This window comes from Populus euphratica, unplaced genomic scaffold, assembly GCF_000495115.2.
Source record: "Populus euphratica unplaced genomic scaffold, PopEup_1.0 scaffold194.1, whole genome shotgun sequence".
Taxonomy (NCBI): Eukaryota; Viridiplantae; Streptophyta; class Magnoliopsida; order Malpighiales; family Salicaceae; genus Populus; species Populus euphratica.
Genome location: NW_011500072.1, coordinates 95,724 through 115,725, shown reverse-complemented (window position 1 = coordinate 115,725; position 20,002 = coordinate 95,724). Strand labels below are relative to the sequence as shown.

General features: G+C 30.4%; 2 protein-coding genes across 4 annotated transcripts in view; one reads left to right on the top strand and one right to left on the bottom strand.

The window, feature by feature from the left end:
• Positions 1 to 279: 279 nt before the first annotated feature.
• On the bottom strand, positions 280 to 3,353 carry LOC105108498 (ribosomal RNA-processing protein 17-like). The gene is made up of 4 exons (XM_011002825.1): positions 3,130 to 3,353; positions 2,899 to 3,004; positions 1,532 to 1,643; positions 280 to 1,096 (listed from the first exon to the last, which is right to left on the bottom strand). Exons 1-4 carry the CDS (start codon positions 3,249 to 3,251, stop codon positions 849 to 851), a joined length of 588 nt encoding a protein of 195 aa, XP_011001127.1. The 5' UTR covers positions 3,252 to 3,353; the 3' UTR covers positions 280 to 848.
• A 12,651-nt stretch (positions 3,354 to 16,004) lies between these two features.
• LOC105108497 (B3 domain-containing protein Os07g0563300-like) overlaps positions 16,005 to 20,002 on the top strand; it is a 9,273-nt gene continuing 5,275 nt past the window's right edge. For 2 of the 3 annotated variants that reach the window (XM_011002824.1, XM_011002822.1), the window contains exons 1-8: positions 16,005 to 16,263; positions 16,297 to 16,431; positions 17,441 to 17,522; positions 17,645 to 17,743; positions 18,017 to 18,335; positions 18,460 to 18,781; positions 19,045 to 19,141; positions 19,926 to 19,988. In XM_011002824.1, the coding sequence (XP_011001126.1) occupies positions 16,208 to 16,263; positions 16,297 to 16,431; positions 17,441 to 17,522; positions 17,645 to 17,743; positions 18,017 to 18,335; positions 18,460 to 18,781; positions 19,045 to 19,141; positions 19,926 to 19,988 (1,173 nt within the window). In that variant the 5' untranslated portion in view covers positions 16,005 to 16,207. Of the gene's footprint in view, positions 16,272 to 16,296; positions 16,432 to 17,440; positions 17,523 to 17,644; positions 17,744 to 18,016; positions 18,336 to 18,459; positions 18,782 to 19,044; positions 19,142 to 19,925; positions 19,989 to 20,002 lie in introns of all 3 variants that reach the window. The other variant, XM_011002823.1, reaches the window with a different exon arrangement.

The following is a 20,002-nucleotide window of genomic DNA, read 5'->3' as shown; positions in this document are numbered from 1 at the left end:
CAACTCCAAATTAGGTTATTTTATTTTATTTGTTCGATTTTTATATAAATATTTATTATATTCAATGTATATAAAAATAGTATTATATTTATTCAAAATATATATAGAGAGAGAATTTGAGTCAATGATGTTTTTAGATTATTTTTATTTTTTAATCCCCAAAGCATTTTGACAAAAACACCATCTGCATATTTAGTAAGAAGTTTCTCTCATGTTGGAAATCCAAACCAGAAATGATAACGCAAGTATTCAATGCAAGTAGGAGATCCAATTATCATAGCACATAATCTCCGATGGTGTCCAAGATAACCTTTTTATTGATCAGAACTCTCATTGAGAAGAGAGAGAGAAATGCCACTGTCAGTGTAACTTCGCAGTCAAGGTGTCTCTAATCAGACAACTAATATCGCCAGAAGGCAGAACTTCTCAATCCCGACCCGAAGTACTACGGCAAAATTCGAATAGAAAACGTGAGGACACGAGTTTAACGACGGACAGGAAATTACACAAGAACAGATGTGCTGCCCGTACCATCATTATTGGTGGCCATTAAACTTTTGAGTAAAAACCGAGGACAAAGAGGAAGGATTCCCTGATCGAACCTGCCAGCCAAAAACTGTGAAAACATCAACCTGGAATGGTCGATAAAGTCGGTACATTGTTGGTGGAGAAAATATCATCAACTATCTTTGCTTTAATAAAAATATAAAACGCTGAAACGAACCGGTTTCTACATGGCCTCGCATAAATGTCTCAGCAATTAGCCTTTGTTAAAACTATGTATTCCAACAGCAGAAAACACAGTTTGATCCCCCCATGCTTCGTATGACAAGAAGATCAACTATAAACTACAGCTTGTTCTTCGACTTTCCCTTCTTTCTATCCCTTTTTTTTTGTGGCTTTGACCGTGATTTGCGTTTTGAAACTTTCTTGAATGATTTCTTTTTGCTGACGGATAACTTGTGCGTTTTATCAGCTTCAACCAAACTCGGCACTGCTGCTTGTGTCTTTTCACTTGAGCCATCTTTATCTTCACGTGAAATTTCACTAGTTGTCACAGTGACTTGCATGTCCCCGCTGTCGTACTTTGTTGTCCCTTTTAAAACAAATAAAGCCCATACCAAAATTTAAATGATTATAATGCTTTCGTTATGGGAGTGTTTTACATGGAGAAGTGACAAGGTGTTCCTAGCGGGCATGCACTCTAAACATACTATATGATCACAAATAATTTCAACTAACATGATACACATGCTATCATTGCTTTGAATTGGCCTTGTGCATTGATTGGTCACGGGGGACCAAGCTAATTACAAAAATTGAAAACATCATCAAGGGAGTGATTGCTGATCCTTTGGAACGGTTACCTACCATTTCTATAAACCAAGATTAACCCTGGTACCAGATAAGTTAGCCCCAAAAGGAGATTAAATCTGAAGATGCATGCAGGTAATCAATAGGCTTGGTAAATTAATGTGTTTCCAAGCAGCGTGCTTATCTCTTAACATAAGCTGGGAGTCAATGAAAATACCGTTTACTGATGCAATTGGCTCACTTTCTTCATGATCCTCTTCATACTCGTCACTTTCATCAGTGGCTGGTGGAGCTCCTCCACGTAAAGCAAGTTCTTTTTCCAGTTTCCTCTACATAGAAGTGAGGTGGCAAAGTCAGGACAACAAGAACTCATGAAATGAAGTTCCCAACCACCCCTCAGGTCATAGCCCATATGCACTCATCCCTGTCCCCAGAAAGGTGACAGTAGCAATGCAATGGAGGAGAGGCATTTGGATTGAGCTTTTATGATGTGCTGATTTGGTGCATTTGATGAGCAGAAAGATGGAAAATCATTTTGTTATAGCCTGGTGGCTCAGGATTAGGATGAAATGCTAATTGAAACTCGGCAGTCAAAGCTATCATTCAGCTTATACAAGGGTATGCAGGGAAGAGAAGAACCCTTCAACACTTACTACTCCATGGAACATAAAGCAAAACAGGATTATATCATCCTCGATGGTGTTGGTTACCAGAAATTGATAAATTTTCTCCTCTTTCACATTGCAAGAGGGTCAGAGTTTTGTTTGTTCTCACTATATCATAGGCACTGAATCAAAATTCTAATAGAAGATTTTCTCCTTAATCTTCATGAACAATAGGGAAACGATAGTTTGGTAAGCTGTGGTGATAGTGGAACTAAAAGCATTTCAAAATAACAGCGAAGTGCTCTCCATACACTATACAAACAAACTTCGGCTTCCTCTCTGGACTATTCCAAATTTTCAAAGAAGTAAATGTTTATATATCAGCTTGACCATGAATGCAGGTCACCAGTGACCGGGCTAGGGTTTCTTATCTGACATGTTAGAAAGTAGAAACTCACTGAATTTGCAAGAAGAAACATCATGGAGAACCCTTCAATCGCATCATTATTTATTATCCTCGTTAACCATGTCTAAACTATAGACTTAGAAGGTATTTAGAATTGTAATTACGGATATTAAAAAAAAATTAAAATATTATTTTTAATATTAATATATCAAAATAATCTGAAAATACTAAAAAAATATTAATTTGAATTAAAAAAATAATTTTTAAAAAAATACTTTTAAAATAAAAAAACAAACTCCATCTAAAAAAAAATTTATTCTCAACCACCACTCGTACGAGCACTCAGGAACTAGTGAACTAGCCCGTATGTCCAAGGAATGATTTAGCAACACAAATCACAACCGAATCTTACCAAAAACAAACCCTTTATCTATACAACAACAAGCAGATTGTCGCATGACCAATACCCACACCTTCAAAACAAGACCATTCATTCATTTTGTCAAACCATGCCATCAATTCAACTCACAATCATAAAAAACAAAGAACAATCAATTGGAACCTTTTACAAACCTGTTTGCGCGCCGTGATTCGCTTAAGCCTTAACTTCTCCTCTTGTTGTTTAATTGCTTCCTTCCTTCTCTTCTTCTTCCTCTTATGAAAGCCGGTAACATAATCCCTTAACAAAATCAAAAACCCAAAAAACCCATTTCACTAATCAAATCAACAAACCAAGTTCATCTCAAATTATTATCGCGACATAAGCAGAGTAACAACAAAAACAATAAACATTGCATGTAGTACCTGAGATCTTTCTCATTGAAAGAGACTGATACAGCTTTGTTCTTAAGAGCTCGTTTCTTTATGTGCCCAGCTCGGGTTGGCGGTATCTGTATTGCTCCATTGTCCTCAATTTCAGCTCCCATGGCAGCTTCAAAACTGTTTTCCAGGTGATTCTCTCTGGTCCAACTAGGGTTTAGAATTTACAGGGAGAGCGAACGAGCTTGAGGTTCAGCAAGCAGGTCCGTGGGTTAGAGGTCGAGTTTTGTATGTTATTGGTTTGGGCCGAATCAGCTCAATGGGCTCATCCTTTAGATGGGAGAAAATTGAGTTAGAATTGTTCTTTTTGATAGGGAAAAAAGGTCCATTTTATTTTCAGGATGTCATATAGGAAAAACTTATGTGAGCTTTAATGACCTAAAACCGTATTATTTTTTCAACCAATTTTCATGTGTTTAAATTATAATTTTGAAATGAATTATTAATGAAAAATATTTTTTTACTTTTTAGAGATAATCCAGAGTTTATAAAATAAATGAATTTTTTTATTAAAAAAAACTATTTCTTGATGAAAGGTATGGTATAAGGTATAATAAATGATAAAGGATAAATTAAAAAAATTATTCATATCAAAAGTCATTAATTCTTACTTTTTTAATTAAAAATTAAAAATCAATTTACATGAATTTGTAAAAATTATCTATGAAAATAACCCAAATTTCTTTTAATGGTAAATTCTTGAAATTTTTTATTTGGAGCTAAAATGATATGGAACATGATTTCTAGCTTGACCTATTTTCTAGTCAAAGACCACAATTTTAGAAGTTTAAGGATGGATTACTTTTAGTTCTATTTGAATTATCTTTGTATGACTATTTATGGGTAAAATAGGCTATTTTATTCAACCAGCAATTCCAAAGCTTGATGGACACTATGATTACCAGTGTATGCTCATAAAAAATCTTATACACTCAAAAACTGACTAAATGATAAAAAATCAATAAAAAGAAGAAGGTGATTAGATATACAAAACTAAAGGAGTTAAAGGCTAAGAATTATCTCATCCAAGCCACTGATCAATGAGCCATGGAGACTATTCCGAACAAGGATATAAGAAAGAGCATTTGGGACTTATTGAAGCAAAAGTACTAGAGAGCAACACGGGCGTAGCTAAAATAGAAGCACCAGAAAGCGCTACAGGTGTAGCGTACACAACAACAAGCTCTTTAAAAGGGATTTGAGGTGCTCAACATAAAGGCAGGGAAATCTGTAAATGAGTATTTTACTCAAACCCTTACTATAGTTAACAAAATGAGGGTTCATGGTAAGAAGATAGAGGATATTATGATTGTTGAAAAGATTTTGAGTTTTATAACTCATGAATACAACTATGTTGTGTGCTCTATCAAGGAGTCTAATAATTTAGACATCTTATCCATTGATGTGTTGCTACATAATAGTCTTTTAGTATATAAACAATACTTAAATGGCCTTGTTATAGAAGAAAAGGCATTTGAGGTTACTTATGAAGATCAATCAAAAGGAGGAGGACAAGGTCGTGGCAAATTTAGAGGTAGAGGCAGACAAAGATCTAATAAGTCTACAATTAAATGCTATAATTTTCATGAACTCGAACATTTTTAATATGAATGTCCAAGCAAGAAGACAAAGATAATGTAAGATCTCACATCGATAAGTGAGGAGTTGAAGCAAGAAGACAAAGATAATGTAAGATCTCGCATCGATAAGTGAGGAGTTGGTTGTTGACTTTATTAATAGTGCTGGTTGCCAACATGTTATATGCATTTTGGGGCCTATGGATTGCCAAAAACAAAACCATGAGGTGTGAAAGTCGGGTTGGGTTGATCCAAAGCAGACAATATACAACATGTTGGGTCGGACTATTGTATTTGGTATCAAAACTTACCTCACTAGTTGTCCGATGTTGTCAACGGGGTCTTCAGGCTCCTTGAAAGGGGTGGATTGTAAGATCCCACATCGGCAGGTGAGGAGTTGGTTGTTGGCCTTATTAGTTTTGTTGGTTGACAATATGTTGTATATGTTTTAAAACCTGTGGGCTACTAGAAACCAAACTGTGAGGCGTTGAAGTAGGGTTGGACTAAGCGAAAGCGAATAATATACAATATATTGAACCGGGCTCTTATAGATAAAATCATACTATATAGAAGCTAGTGGGAAAATGTCGTTAATGGCATATTTGAATGCCAAGAAAGCTAGTAAAGAAGAACTATAGTTTCTTTATTTAGGTTCTAGTAACTATATTTGTGGTGAGATGGACCTTTTCACCACGCCTGATAAAAGTTTCAGCATTTTTGTAAATTTAACAGACAATTCAAGTATGGTTATGGTAGGGAAATAAAATATATTAATGTTTATGAATGGAATTGTGCAGATCATTACTAAGATGTTTTATATCCCAGAATTAAAAAATATTTTTTTAAGTGTGGTACAACTATAAAAAAAGGGGCTTGCAATTCCCATACAACATGGGAAATGAAACCTTTACCATCCACAAGGAGGATTAATCATGGTAACTATAACGTCCTTAAATATAATGCTTATTTTTCCTGCTAAAAAACTTCTAAAAAAATAAATTTGTTTTTTTTACTTATAAAAGATCAGCTTTGGAACTTTAAATATGAATATTTAAACTTTAACGGCTTGAAAACATTTTAGCATAAAAGAATGGTGAATGGGCTCCTTTGAAAATGTGTTAAAATTGTTTAGTAGGAAAACAACAAAGAGATCTATTTTCATAGGAGAGCACGCAAAGGAATTCTTATATTCTTCAACTACAAAACTTGAGTTTATATTTTGGTAGAGAAGGCAGAAGCTTTCATCACATTCAAGAATTATAAAGTCATGTTAAGAATGTATTTGGTATTGTGGTAGTTTTTATGGTTGTGATTTGAAAAAAAATTATTTTATAAAAAATATTTTTGGTTGAGGTTAGTTTGGTATTTATATATATTTGGTTAAAACTATAGTTGAAATTAAGATTAAATAAAAATTAGTTTAATGTGTATGGTTAAACATGCTTTTTAAATTGAGGTTATAACATAATTAAAAGAGATATATATTAATATTAATAGTTTTTAATTTAAATATTGTAGATTTAACTACCATTATTACATCATTAAATAAATAATATTTTTTATCAAGTATTTTTTATTATTTCATTAAATTATATATAATTTCATCATATATGAAATTCATCTGATAAGTACTATAGTTTTCATAGTTTTTTTAACATGCAACAAAATTAGATAAAGTATCATCATAAATAAAATTAAAATTACAATTAAATTCATAAATATTATGTCATCATACGATGTTCTTTTAATCTATATAGTGTTATTAAATAATATTAAACACTAGTTTTTCAAGTAAAATATATTTTTTTTTAAATAATTTATTTAATATAAGTAATTATAATCATGAAATTTAAAAATATATTTTTTCTAATATAAATAATTATAATCATGGCACTATTCGTGTGAACAGTGCCAAGTGAAATTCACCTAGTATTGTTCACATGAACAATACCCAGGTGAATTATATTCACTTGGTTTATAAATGTGAAAAATATAGTTGTTTTTGATGAACCAACATTTCAATTAAAAAAAATACAAATCTCGTATGATTGTGTAAACAAACACCTCCTTGAATAAACCAATTCATTCAATTCATGTATAAAATTCCTTTGCATCAATCATGAAGAATAATTGGATGCAAATCCAACACAATATAACAAAAATATCTAAAGGTCTAAAGTACAAGCTAATTGAAATAAATAATTGTTATGAGCTTTTGTGCTTTGAACAATATTAAAGTATTCGCAACATATTTTATCCATTGTTATAAAATATTGCATTTCTAACCAGTTAACCTAATAAATCATTAACTCGTGATTTAGTCTCAAACTAGGATCATATTAAATCAAATAAGAAATTTACCTGATAAAACTTAATCTATCCCAACAAGTTAATTCATGACTTGATTGTCTTGGTTAAATTTTAAATAAGATCTAATTTAATTTTTTTTAATTTTAACTTTTTAAAAATTATTCAAATTAATTCTGGTGAATTTATGCATTCAAGAACACCCATGAAAGAGTAGTATCCGGCAATTATGATGTATAATGCACTCCAGTAGTGATGGCCCAGAATGATCCATCACTCCCCTGCTTGTAAATATATATATAAAAAAAAAATGAAAAATAGCATCCATACGATGCACTTTTATGAAAGAAAAGTTGCATGGTGAGATGTGGTGCCACGAAATTGCCGACTTATTTCTACTAATGATTTTTTTTTTTTTGATTTACGTGTTGGCCCAGAATGATCCATCACTCCCCTGCTTGTAAATATATATATAAAAAAAAATGAAAAATAGCATCCATACGATGCACTTTTATGAAAGAAAAGTTGCATGGTGAGATGTGGTGCCACGAAATTGCCGACTTATTTCTACTAATGATTTTTTTTTTTTTGATTTACGTGTTCGAGTCAGCTTGCGCGCACCACGACTAATCCCCACGGCCCATTGAATATCCTGCAAACCTAGTAGGCATGTAAGGCACCGCGGAGGTGACGGGCGTGCACACTAGGACTTGAACCCAGGTGCAGTGGAAGGAGACAAGCCACTTCTACTGCTAGACCAAGCCCTAGTTTGCATTTCTACTAATGATTCTTGTTTGAGTAGAAGCAAGCGTTTTGTTTGCTAACATCTCATAGTCAAAAACCCAACATTATGCTGGCAATTCAGCGTCATATGTCTACTTCATGTACTGTACTCAATCACCCTTCTACGAAGGTGGATCATGTTATTGCTTTCATATTGTACCTAGCACTTCGACTCGTTAAATGCCTCTAGTCGTTGGGTACTTTGCCTCTAGACTTTGTCTCGTACACTCTCTCAGGTTTTAGATATAACTGTAATCATGATTAAAGAAAATTGAAAAACATATCTATTCATATTTATTTCGTTTAGCGTTAAATGAATTGATTGTTATTTATCTATAATTAATGGGAAATTATATTTTCTTATATTTAATATAAAAAAATAAAAACTATTTTTAATTTGATTATCCTTGGAATCATAACCGTGACTGAAACACGTTATTTAATTATTAACCATAACCTAACCATCATTATTTTTATATAAAAAAGTCTAATCATTCAGTTGGATTCATATCTTTTTAAGAAAATAAAATATTAGTTTTATTAATACTACATAAAATACAAATAAATCGCTATTTTCATATATTTAGATAAATTACTTTATGTTTGAAAAAGTAATCGACAAATAAAATCATTTGAAATTCTCAGATCTAAATTGTGTATATAGAAAATGATTGCATATCATGTGTATAGTATTTTTAAATTGAAAAAATGAGTCACACTACGGGTTCTTTTATTAAAATACCTAAAAAAAAATATTAATATCAATTGTTTCGCACTCGGCTCACAACGACACCTAAGCCTTCATTCAAATAAATAAAAACAATGACAAATAACACATGCATCTAAATACAAATTCTAGATCCGTGTACAGAATAAATAAATAAATAAACTAAATAATCTAAAATTATAACTTCAAAAAAAAATAGTCGTTGGTAAAAACCTCTTATCGAGATAATGGTTAGGTGACCACTTTTTAACATCCTTAACCATGTGATTAGTGGAATTCATATGATTAGTCACGAGTGTTGGTTACCATTAACATCCTTAACAATGGGACATGAGCATGTTGGGACCACGAAGGGAATTTTAAAGAAATGGAGGGCTCTTGTTGCTTTAAAAATATATACTTTTTGGTGTTTTTCCATTAATATAATTGTGAAAATTTATAAAAGAATTAACTCTCTATTAAAAAAAATCTGAATCATTGAATTACTAGGTAAATTTGTGATTTACTGTATTATGTGTTTTCATAAAGATGACATTGTTTGATTATTTAAAAAAAATATTAGTATTAACTTAATTAGGTTTATAATGGATTTAATTAAGTCAATCAAATCATTAAAAATTCTACATATCAACTAGACTATCAACTATTTTTTTAGATAATATTAAAAAAGTTATATTTAAAAAATATATAATATTTTAATTTATTTCAATGGTCGATTGGTTTAGTTTTAAAAATAAATGTTTTAAAATTGAAAAAATATATTAAAAATCATCATCACTGTCTCTTGATTTAATTGCATGCACGGCCCCCTCGAAAAGACTGCAAAGATCCACTGAATCCGGCTTGAGAGAATCCTGTATACCATCAATTTCCACGTCATGAATACATCATGTTAATTGGGAATTTCTTACGTTGTCTTTGCAATCCTCTTTGAAAAAGCAAGCAACTATGCCTGCCTGGCCTGGCCACATATTTAGGTTAATCCTCCCTCTTTGTTCGTTCCCAAGGCTATGATTTTGCATCGTGACATGGTGTGGACGTAGGTTTTCCCTATGCCCACGCCAATGTACGAGGAGCACTCCTCACCTTTAAAAAACCAATTTCAATGGGGGTTAAGAAGTTTTTTTACATATTAATAAGTAGCTATCATGAGGATGAGGAATAGCCGAGTAGCTATCATGTTTGGTATTTACAAGTAATTGAATATCTGTGAATAATTTTGGATTTTCATAATTAATTTTATAAAATTTAAAAACTAATTGCATGAAAATAATATTTGAAATTCCAGTTGCAAAAAAACTATATAATTTTTTATTTATTTATTAGAGTCCATCTTACATTTATATTTATAATAATTTTCAAACTTTCAAATTTTCAAACAATTTTAAATTTAATCCAGACTTGATGCCGGTCTTTTTCTTCCTTGCTTGTTCATCTCCCACCTCGTCGTCATCAACGACAAAGGAAAAAAAAATTGTTTTCTTGCAAATCAAGTGGAAATTAAGCTGTCTTTGTCTCCAGCATGGAGACAAACAATGCCGCGCTTAATTCTCAAATGATGTAGTAAGCTTGCCCTAGCAATATTCCAGAGCTTATCTTCCATTTTATACATCCCAAGTTGAAATTGTTAAGAAACATACATGTGGCAGTCCGTCACCGCTCATTAGTCCTTGCTTGCACTGTAAGCCTCTTGGCTATCTCCTAGGAAAATGAAGAACAAGAAAGGCAGCCTTGTTAGATGTGACCGAGATTAATTCAATATTAGTACATGGTAGCTTGATTTAAGGATAATAATTAATTACATGATAATGGACTATTATTTATTAATGCCATGATTAATATCCTAAGCTTATCTGGTTGTCTTAATTTGTTTGACATCTCTTGCCTCCTATTCTGAGTTTTTCCAGCATCATTGATAGTGTAGCCATGCAAGAAATTAATACTATCACTAATTAATGCCCGCTAATCTCAACATCATATCCAGCCATCTCCGGTCATCTTGATTATTGTGATTACATTAACATGACTGCTTTCATAAGTTTATTATTGTACTGGGGTTCTTACTGGGAAAAATCTAAAACTAAACTCATATATAGGAAAATAATTGGGCATGATTGATTTAAAAAAAAAAATTATTTTTAAAAAAATTATTTTATTATTTTTTATTTTAAATTAATATTTTTTGATATTTTGACATTACTTTTTATATACTAATATAAAAAATTATTAAAAAATTATTATTTTAATTTATTTTATAAAAAAATTAAAAAATAACTATAACCAGATTATCAAACACCTTCCAGGTCTGAAACACTCAACACCAAACAAAGTTATAATAACTTTATTTCTTCGGTAGTGTGAAGTAATATGATTGGTTTTGTCTAAACAGCAAAAATTGTTTGGATTTTAGTGTTTCAACCTTTTTTCATTTCAAAATTATACTAATCATTTGTAGTTATCTTAGTTGATTATAATTATATTGGTGGTATTTGAGAATATTCTATCGGTTATTTTTAAAATATTTTTTGTTTGGAGAACTATTAAAATAATATTTTTTATTTTTTAAAAATCAATTTTGACATTTAAAAAATAATTTAAAGTAAAGAAAAAATAATAAATTTTTTTTTTTAAAAAAAAAAATAAAGCACATAAACAAACAATTTCATTATTATAATTCCCTTCGGAGGTCTATCATAGTACTGAGGTTCTTATGTCAAGAAATAACTACAGAATATCTAATTAAACTTGTAGTACTGGGAGCAATGAGTTTGGAACACGACAACAAGCAAAACCAAGATGGCTTTATGAGTGATCAGGACAAATAATTGAGTCTAATTAGGTTATACATAAACATGTGGTTCTTTCATGGGTTTAAATTTCAAAATCACTATTTATGAAAGAGAATTTAACTATAAAATTAAGATGTATTGTTGAGATAGGTCGGGTAAGAAAATATAATTTTATTGAATATTTTTTTAAATGCAAAATAAAACATGTCCCTGCCTGTCGACCTCTACTACATCATTGATGTTACTATCCCATTGTCACTAATCACTGTCTTAATTGCACTTGGATTGGGTTGAAATATTTTTAATAACGAATTTCAAGCAAGATTCAATTGGAACACCTGGGTCATCTCATTGGATGGAAATGTTTTTTTTTTTAAATTAAAAATATTTTAAAATAATATTTTTTTATTTCTATATTAGTACATCAAAACAATAAAAATATTAATTCAAAATTAAAACATAAAATTTTTAACAAACACAATTACCCCACAAACAAATATCCCAAAAGCTGCGGGCTTCATTTCCCACCTCAGTCAAAGCCGCCTACTATTTTTAACAAGTATCGTTTGAGATTGTGGTTTAAATGAAGATAGGTGAAATTTTAATTTTTAATTTTTAAATTTTAAATTTAATTTTTACTTTAGTTCCTTGAAATATCAGAAATAAATAATTATTTTAATATATTTTTAAATAAAAAAATATTTTATTAAACAACACCTGCAATAATTCCAAACACAAAATAAATTAACTCCTACAAATCAGTAACGTTAAAACTTCTCATTCATCCCGTAAGCAGCCATCTGCGATCGTTTTATTTATTGCATGAGCCCCCACCTCATGTGGCTGTGATGAATGTGCGATGCTTTTTGTCAAATCCTCGAGTACTCCAAAAACTTTGGGCAAGGTAATAATTGTCGTGTATCTTTGCATTCATTACCTCGTACCGTATCAGTATCGTAACCTCACATGTACTCCATAAGTTGTGGTATAATGAAAAACATTTTGGATTCTCCAATTTCTTATTTTCCAATTTACTGTAGATGCCTGCCATTTCTGCCCCAGTAATATTCTACATTTGAACTTGTATTTTTAAAAAAATTAAAAAAAATTTATTTTTATTTTTATTAAAATTTAATATGATTTGTATGTTTTGAATCGTTTTAATGTATTAATGTTAAAAATAATTTTTAAAAATAAAAAAAATATCATTAGCACGCATTTCAACACAAAAAGTTATTTGAAAAGTAACCGTTATCACACTGCCATATACACTAAAAAATATTTCTGACGCATTAATAATCTATAATGATTTTGAAAAACTTCCGTCCTGTTTATTTTTATATTTTAAAAATATATATTTTTTATTTTTTATTAGCTTTGAATTATAATTTTTTTAGTGTTTTCAAGTTGTGATAATATAAAAAATAATTTTTAAAAATAAAAAATATTATTTTGATCTATTTTTAAATTAAAAATATTTTAAAAAATAACTATAATTATATTTTCAAATAAACTCTTACCCATAAATTACATTTGTAGAAATGTAAGCCAAGGGAAATAAAGTTATTAAATTTAAAATATTTTTTATTTATAAATATATTAAAATAATTTTTTTAGTTTATAAAAATTATTTTTGATATCAACCTATTAAAATAATTTAAAAATATTAATTTTTAATAAAAAATATTTTTTTAAAAAAATACGGGTTATGCCACGTTTTGCACTTGTTATCTGAATCTTGAGATTAAATTGCTTACTCTTTTTTTAGAATGAAAAGTCCGGCAGAGGGAGCATGCCTCTAGAGCCCGGTAATGAATAGCATTTATAAAGCAAGAGGAGAGAGGGTGAAGCTCAACTTTTGGATCTTGAATCTGTTAGCTAAACATAGTTGAAGCCTTAAAATAGAACAAGTAACCTCTGTTATAGCTCACTCCAGTATTATAGATTGGACGGATTTTGTAATGTTGAAATTAGAATTCAATAGACCTTTGTTGTGTTGGCTTCACTCAACCGATAAGTGGAATTATTTTTATCAATAAAACAATTTAATATAAAAATTTAAACTTTAAATATAATTTTAAAATATAATTTATATTATTTTTTAATATACTCTTAATTTTTAAACTTGAAACCTGTGAAAGTTTACATTATTTTATATTTAATTTTTATTAAATAAATAATAATAGTAAAATTTAAATCTGTAACGGTTAATTTATTAAAATTTTGATATTATATTAAAAAATAAAATAAATTTAAATTATTAAATAAAATGATAAAATATAATTTATATAAATTAACAGTATATGTAATTATCTTTGTGTTTGGATAGCTGTGTGAGAGAAAAAATTATTGCATAAGTAAAAGTCTAAATGCATGTGTGAAGAGTTTAATTAAAACTCAATCGTGCAGATGTTAGAAATGTTTTTTAATAAAATAATTAAAAATGGGTGATGGATATAATGTTAAATTTAAAAAGAGGTCTATTTATTTTTAAAATTAAAAATTTGTTGGAAATTGTTCACTAATAAAACATTTACTAGTCCAGAATATTAATATAATTAAAAATAAATTATAAGTGGATGAAAAATTAATTTTTTTAAAAAATTAATTGATATATTTTTATAAAACTCAAAATTTTTTATCTCGTGTAAAAAAAAAGAGATTTTTCTTAATTTCTATAATAAAAAATAAATAGTTATAAATAAATCTTGGTGGAATAGTATAAGCTTGACTTAGGAATGCACTCCTTATAACTTAACCCCAAATTTTTTATTTTTTTTATCAACATAACAACATTAAATAAACTATTGATCTAGATCCATAAAAAAGTTGATGTTTCTTGCAAATTAATTACCAGCGTTAGCATTATAAGTATTAACATATATTTTTTATGATAATTTTTTTATATGTGCTTATATTAATAGTATATATTTTTTTTAAAAATATTTTTTTACTTTATTTTAAAATAAAAAATAATCACTACATTAATACTAAATATCAAAAACCTGAAGAGGCTGGCCCAAATATTGAAAAGACTCTGCCTGTTCTAATAAAGTGAGAGCGAGTAAGGACAAAGAGAAACCAGAAAAAGAAACTAAACCCCCTCCCCTTCCTTCCTCGTTTGAACTTTGAATTGAATTCAACCTTGAAATCGAAGGGAACAGGGAAAAAGGAGCAGAGCAAAAGCGCGTGAGTGTTGTCAGAACCTATGCATTACGTGATTTGCATTGCATGACTCTCGCCGGCGGGCCACGCATTAAATCATCATTACATATTCCTAATGCTATTCTCTCACGTACAACATCAGGCCGTTACTCGCCCGCACCGGGTCTTCTTTGTTCAAATCTTATCCCCAGTCACACTACTACCGTTGCTTGTTTACCTAGGAAAGATAAAAAAAAGAAAAGAAAGATAGGGCCCATGTTATTATTATTATTAATAATTTTTTTAACTATAATATCCTGATTATTTTATTTGTATTTTAATTAACCCTGTAAAATTCTACAATTAATTAAATCTATAGTAAATTTAAAGTTTATATCACTTGAATTACTAATATCTAAGGATTAAATTTAGAGTTTAAGCAGTTAGAATATATCCCTCAAAATTATAAAACCTATATTATTGTTTATATTAGTCATTATTTTGAGGTGTTTGATGTTATTGCATTTTAACTTGTTTTCAAATATATTTTAATAAATGTTTTATGTTAATAAAATAATATTAAATTAATATTTTTTAGTGTTTTTTAATAATTTTAATACATAGATGTTAACGATAAAAAATAAAAAAAATTATTTTTATATATTTTTAAGTAAAAAATAATTATAAAAAACATTCTGAATCACACTATCAAATACATTATGTTTTGGAGCATGATAGATATTGCTTTTCAAAATAATTTTTGTTTTAAAATTTATAAAAAATATCATTTTATTTTTTGAAATTCATAAAAATATCATTTTATTTTTTAAAATTTATTTTCAATATTGAAATATCAAAAAACTAAAAAACAAGAAAAAATATAATTTAAATATAATTTAAAGTTAAAAAAATAAAACATCATTAGACTTTAATGCCAAATAAAGCTTTTTATCAGTGCTTCTTGGAATGTGATAATTTATGCTTTTGAATGGTTTACACGATTTATTTGATTTTTTTTAGTAATTTTTAATTTTAATTATGTTTTCAAATTATTTTAATATTTTCAAATTAAAAATAAATTTTAAAAATAAAAAAATATTATTTAAATTTATTTTTAAATAAAAAAATCTTTTTTAAAAAATATTAATCTAGTGCTAAGCATTCTTTTAATCAATATCTATAATAATGCATAACTTGTATCAGCGGAAAATATATAATCAATGATTATTATTTAAAATTATCATCATATAACAATATAATTTAGATTAACTGATAAAAAAATTATTCTATTTTTTATTTTAGAATAGTTGAAATACACCTAATTAATACGAAACATACATACTCAAAATCATTAATTAATACACAAATTAATTGGAGGATATTTTTATTATTTACTGGAATTAAAAAACAGAAAACGCAGAGAAACGACGACGAAAAATAAAAAAGACTCTACGACTACAAAAACAAAAATCCCACACCCACGCGCATATATAAATACCCAGAATCCTATATCCTTTTTTATTCTACTCCTTTCCCTCTTTCTCTCTCTACACACAAACACACGCATGCCCATTTCCATTTTCTCTCTCTACAAAACCCTCTCTCGCTCAATGACTCCGTGATTTCTCCACAGATCAATCCAGCCCTACAAATTTCCAAATTCTAGGGTTTATCATCATTCTCAGCTCCCTTTCATAATTCCTCCTTCAAGAGTTTTTTTTTCCCTTTAAATCTCAATGTCGTCTTCTCCTTCTCATCTTCCCACTTCAACAACGGCTACCACTGCAAATAATAATAATAATAATAATAATAATAATAGTAATAGTAATAATACTTCATGCTCTTCTTCTTCAAAGGCACTGTCAAGAAAGTGTTTCAATTCTGATTGTACGGACTTTAAATCTCGAAAAGGGTGGAGGCTCCGTTCCGGTGACTTTGCCGAGCTTTGCGATCGATGCGCGTGAGTAGTACACAACCTTTTGTTTCTATTTTGTTAATTTTCGAGAGAATAGTTGTGGCGGCGGCTGTGTTCTTGTTATTAAATTTAGTAAGTGGTTATGATGCTGAGCTAACAAATTGGAGGTTAATTTGGGTAAATTGGATAGGACAGAATTCAATGCTGATATAAATAATTTATTTTTTTTCCGTAATTGTTTGTTTGTGATGAATTTGGAAAAAAAATATAAATTCAAGATTTATCAACTCTCAGTCTTGTGTGTACCTAGAAAGAGTGAAATTCAATGGTTTCTTCTGTTTTTCTTTTCTGGGTCATTTTATTTTTGGTGAATACGTGTTGTTAATGGGATTTTTTTGGAGTTGAACTTTAATGCAATTTTTAATTAATGATTGTAGCTGTGATTTAGCTGTTCATGTTGGTGTGTTATTGCCTTATTGGTCTAATTGGCAGTTGCTAGTTTACAGTTGTAGTGGGAGAAAACCATCAAGACACTGGCATAGAAAAATTAAGTTTTTGTGCTTTTTGTAACCGTTTAGACTTCGAATAATGAGTTTCTATGAGTCATTAATGATACGCTTTGGTTTCTTACCACGTTTTTTTTTTTAACTTTAGAAAAATTTGGCAATGTTTTCTTGTGTAGAATGGTTTTAGAGAGTGATATATCAGTGAGGTTCCGTTAAAATCTCTGACTATGCTTTTAGCAAGGCCTGAAACGGAAGTATTGGTGACTTGTCATTTGGTTGAGATCCTAAATGCTTACTATGAGTGGAATTTCTTTTATTTCTCTTCCTCTTTTTTTGGTTTTGCTTGGATTGGCCTCTCCTATCGAGAGTAGAGGAGAGAAGAATTCATTTGGCAAAACCTTCAAACAGGTCTTATCAAGACAACTTACTGGCATATTCTTAATTATACTTAACCATCAAGTATCTGTTTTCATGGCTGCAATGTCACCACCACCACCACCACCACCACCATCATTAACTTACAATTGACTCAACCTTGTGTGACTTAGTTCCGCTTATGAGGAGGGGAGTTTCTGTGAGACTTTCCACTTGAGGGCCAGTGGTTGGAGGTGTTGCGAGTCATGTGGGAAGGTAAGATGAAATTTCTTCTGGTTTATTTATATGCTGTCTGTGCTTATGTGGTTATATAATGGATGGTATGCAGCTGCCATTTATTTTATTGTAAATCATCCAAGTTTAATTTTCCATTTCAGAGGGTTCATTGTGGATGTATTGTTTCAATTCAAGCTTTCACATTTTTGGATGCTGGAGGTATTGCGTGCATGGCATGTGAGAGGAAGAGTTTTGTTTTGGTAAGGGCAAGTTAATCTCTTACTGCTGAATCATAGTCATTATATGTTTTATTATGACCATTGATGGTTTCTCTGATCAAATATGTGATTCATACTCCGTTAGTTGGATAATGGAAAATATGTTCCTTCTATTACTGCCAGCACCTTATAAATTGCTATTGTAGGAGAGTAATCCAAAAATTCTTCTGACTGCAACCTCTGCTGATGTGGTACATAACCTTGTTCAATTTTAATTGTGATAGATTTATGTTTGCTTTATATTCTGTGTTCCAGACGTCAAACCCTGCCTGGTCTTCTTTGTTTTACCATGCACCTTTCCCCGAGAGACTCAAAGACCTTTCTGTCAAAAGTTGGAGTCAATTAGCTGGTTCAGGTCCTGTACCATGGCGTCAAGCACCCAGTTTGTTTAATCCTTCTGCTGCACAGTCTGAATTGCAAACAAGGATGCCTTATGAAGTTGACAGGCTTAATACCAGTGAAAGATTTTCTGCCCCTTCACTAGAGAAAAGGAAAGTTGAGGATTTCTCAGAAAAATTTATCAATGGAAACCTGAGGATTCGCTTACAGGATATAGTTGAGAATGGGAATGCAGGTACAGATCCTTTACCTACATTTTATGCTGTTTAAAGGAAAAAAGTGCACGATGACCTGGCAGTTTCATGCTGCCATGCTTTGGAGTGTTATAGAAACAACTGCAAGTTAATTATTTGTTGCAGGAATCATTGGTGAGGAGCAACCACAACCATCATCATCTTTGATGGAGGATGCATCGGGCCAACAATTTGGAATAACAATACCTTATAAATCTATAAGCGAATCAAATGGTCAAATTGAGGGCTCTGTAAATGCTTTACAGCCAGCCCCTCCACCTCCATTTACAAAGCATTTTCATGGGAGTTTACACAATGGTGTTGACTCATCAGTTGATGGTCACATACGCAATGGGAAGCCTAGAACAGATGCCCGTGGAAGAAGCCAATTACTTCCTCGGTACTGGCCAAGGTTTACTGATGGAGAGCTGCAACAAATTTCTGGAAAGTATCCTTTATGTCAGCGGTGGTTTCTCTATATTTTAATTTTTCAAAAAATTAATTATCATTTTAGATAATCTGTGCCATATTGTTTGGAGGCAGTTTTGTATTTAAAAGTTACAATCTTCTAGTCTTCTCCACATTTGATTTTCTGACTTGGGAAGATTAGTTAGGTTTTGCAAGATGGTTCTGCTCTATTTTGTTTGTGATAACTATATCTTCCTAATCCTCTTTGCATTTATGGATCCTGAAACCTTAACCCTATTTAAGTTCTAATTCTGTGATCAAACCTTTGTTTGAGAAGATGTTGAGTGCTAGTGATGCTGGACGAATTGGGCGTTTGGTGCTGCCAAAAAAATGTGCAGAGGTTGGTACTCATGCTTCACAGCTTAACCTTTCACTTTGTTTATCAGTTTTATTCTAAAAGCTTTGCATATTGGATTTTGGTGGAACCAAGAATGTATTCTTGTTTTTTCTTTTTTAGAAAAATGAGAGAAAAAAAAAGAAGACAAAGTGATAATAGAAAGAAAAGTTTATTAGTCTTAGCAATATATCAGTTTCAGACATTTTCTTTTTCTTGGTTATGTAATGCTTTATAGTTGTGTTGTGGTGTTATTTTTCTTTTTATGGACCAAGGAGTTTTCAAGTCACAGTCATGGTCCTCATGGATAATAATGCTGATGGGTGACTCTGGTTACTGTCAAGACTGCTTGTGATAACACCCTCGTATACAATGGATGTTCCACTATAGAGTTGTGTATTCTTGCATACCTCATATTCTCTCAGAGTGTTGTCCCAGCACAGTCAGTTGAAAGATGATTCACCAAAATGGTGATGAATCACACAACTCTTTTTGTCGATTTTCCTGGCTGCTTCTTATTGAAAATACTTTAGAAGTATGGAAAGAACATTTCTGAATGCAATTTGTCGTGTTAAAATACATCCATGTTTTTTGTGCATTTGCAGTTTTGACTCCTATGAAACATTTTTAGTTGGAGAATAGTCATGCTGCCACATTAATGGTGGAGCTTGTATATCAATATATAATTTCATTGAGGAGTTCTGCATGGTTTTAGTATCTAACTCTCTCCCTTCTTGTGTGGGCACTCTATAATTTCATCAACACTAACATTGTGCTTGCCATGACACAGGCCTATTTTCCTCCCATCTCGCAGCCTGAAGGTCTACCACTCAGGGTCCAAGATTCTAAAGGGAAAGAGTGGATATT

What these genes read in the sequence shown, in the direction of transcription:
- LOC105108498 (XM_011002825.1), bottom strand. Translation starts at nt 3,251, where the DNA reads ATGGGAGCTGAAATTGAGGACAATGGAGCAATACAGATACCGCCAACC. An exon ending in TTCAATGAGAAAGATCTCAG is followed by an intron (nt 3,005 to 3,129) that starts GTACTACATGCA and finishes GATTTTGTTAAG; the next exon opens with GGATTATGTTACCGGCTTTC. An exon ending in GCCAATTGCATCAGTAAACG is followed by an intron (nt 1,097 to 1,531) that starts GTATTTTCATTG and finishes TTGTTTTAAAAG; the next exon opens with GGACAACAAAGTACGACAGC.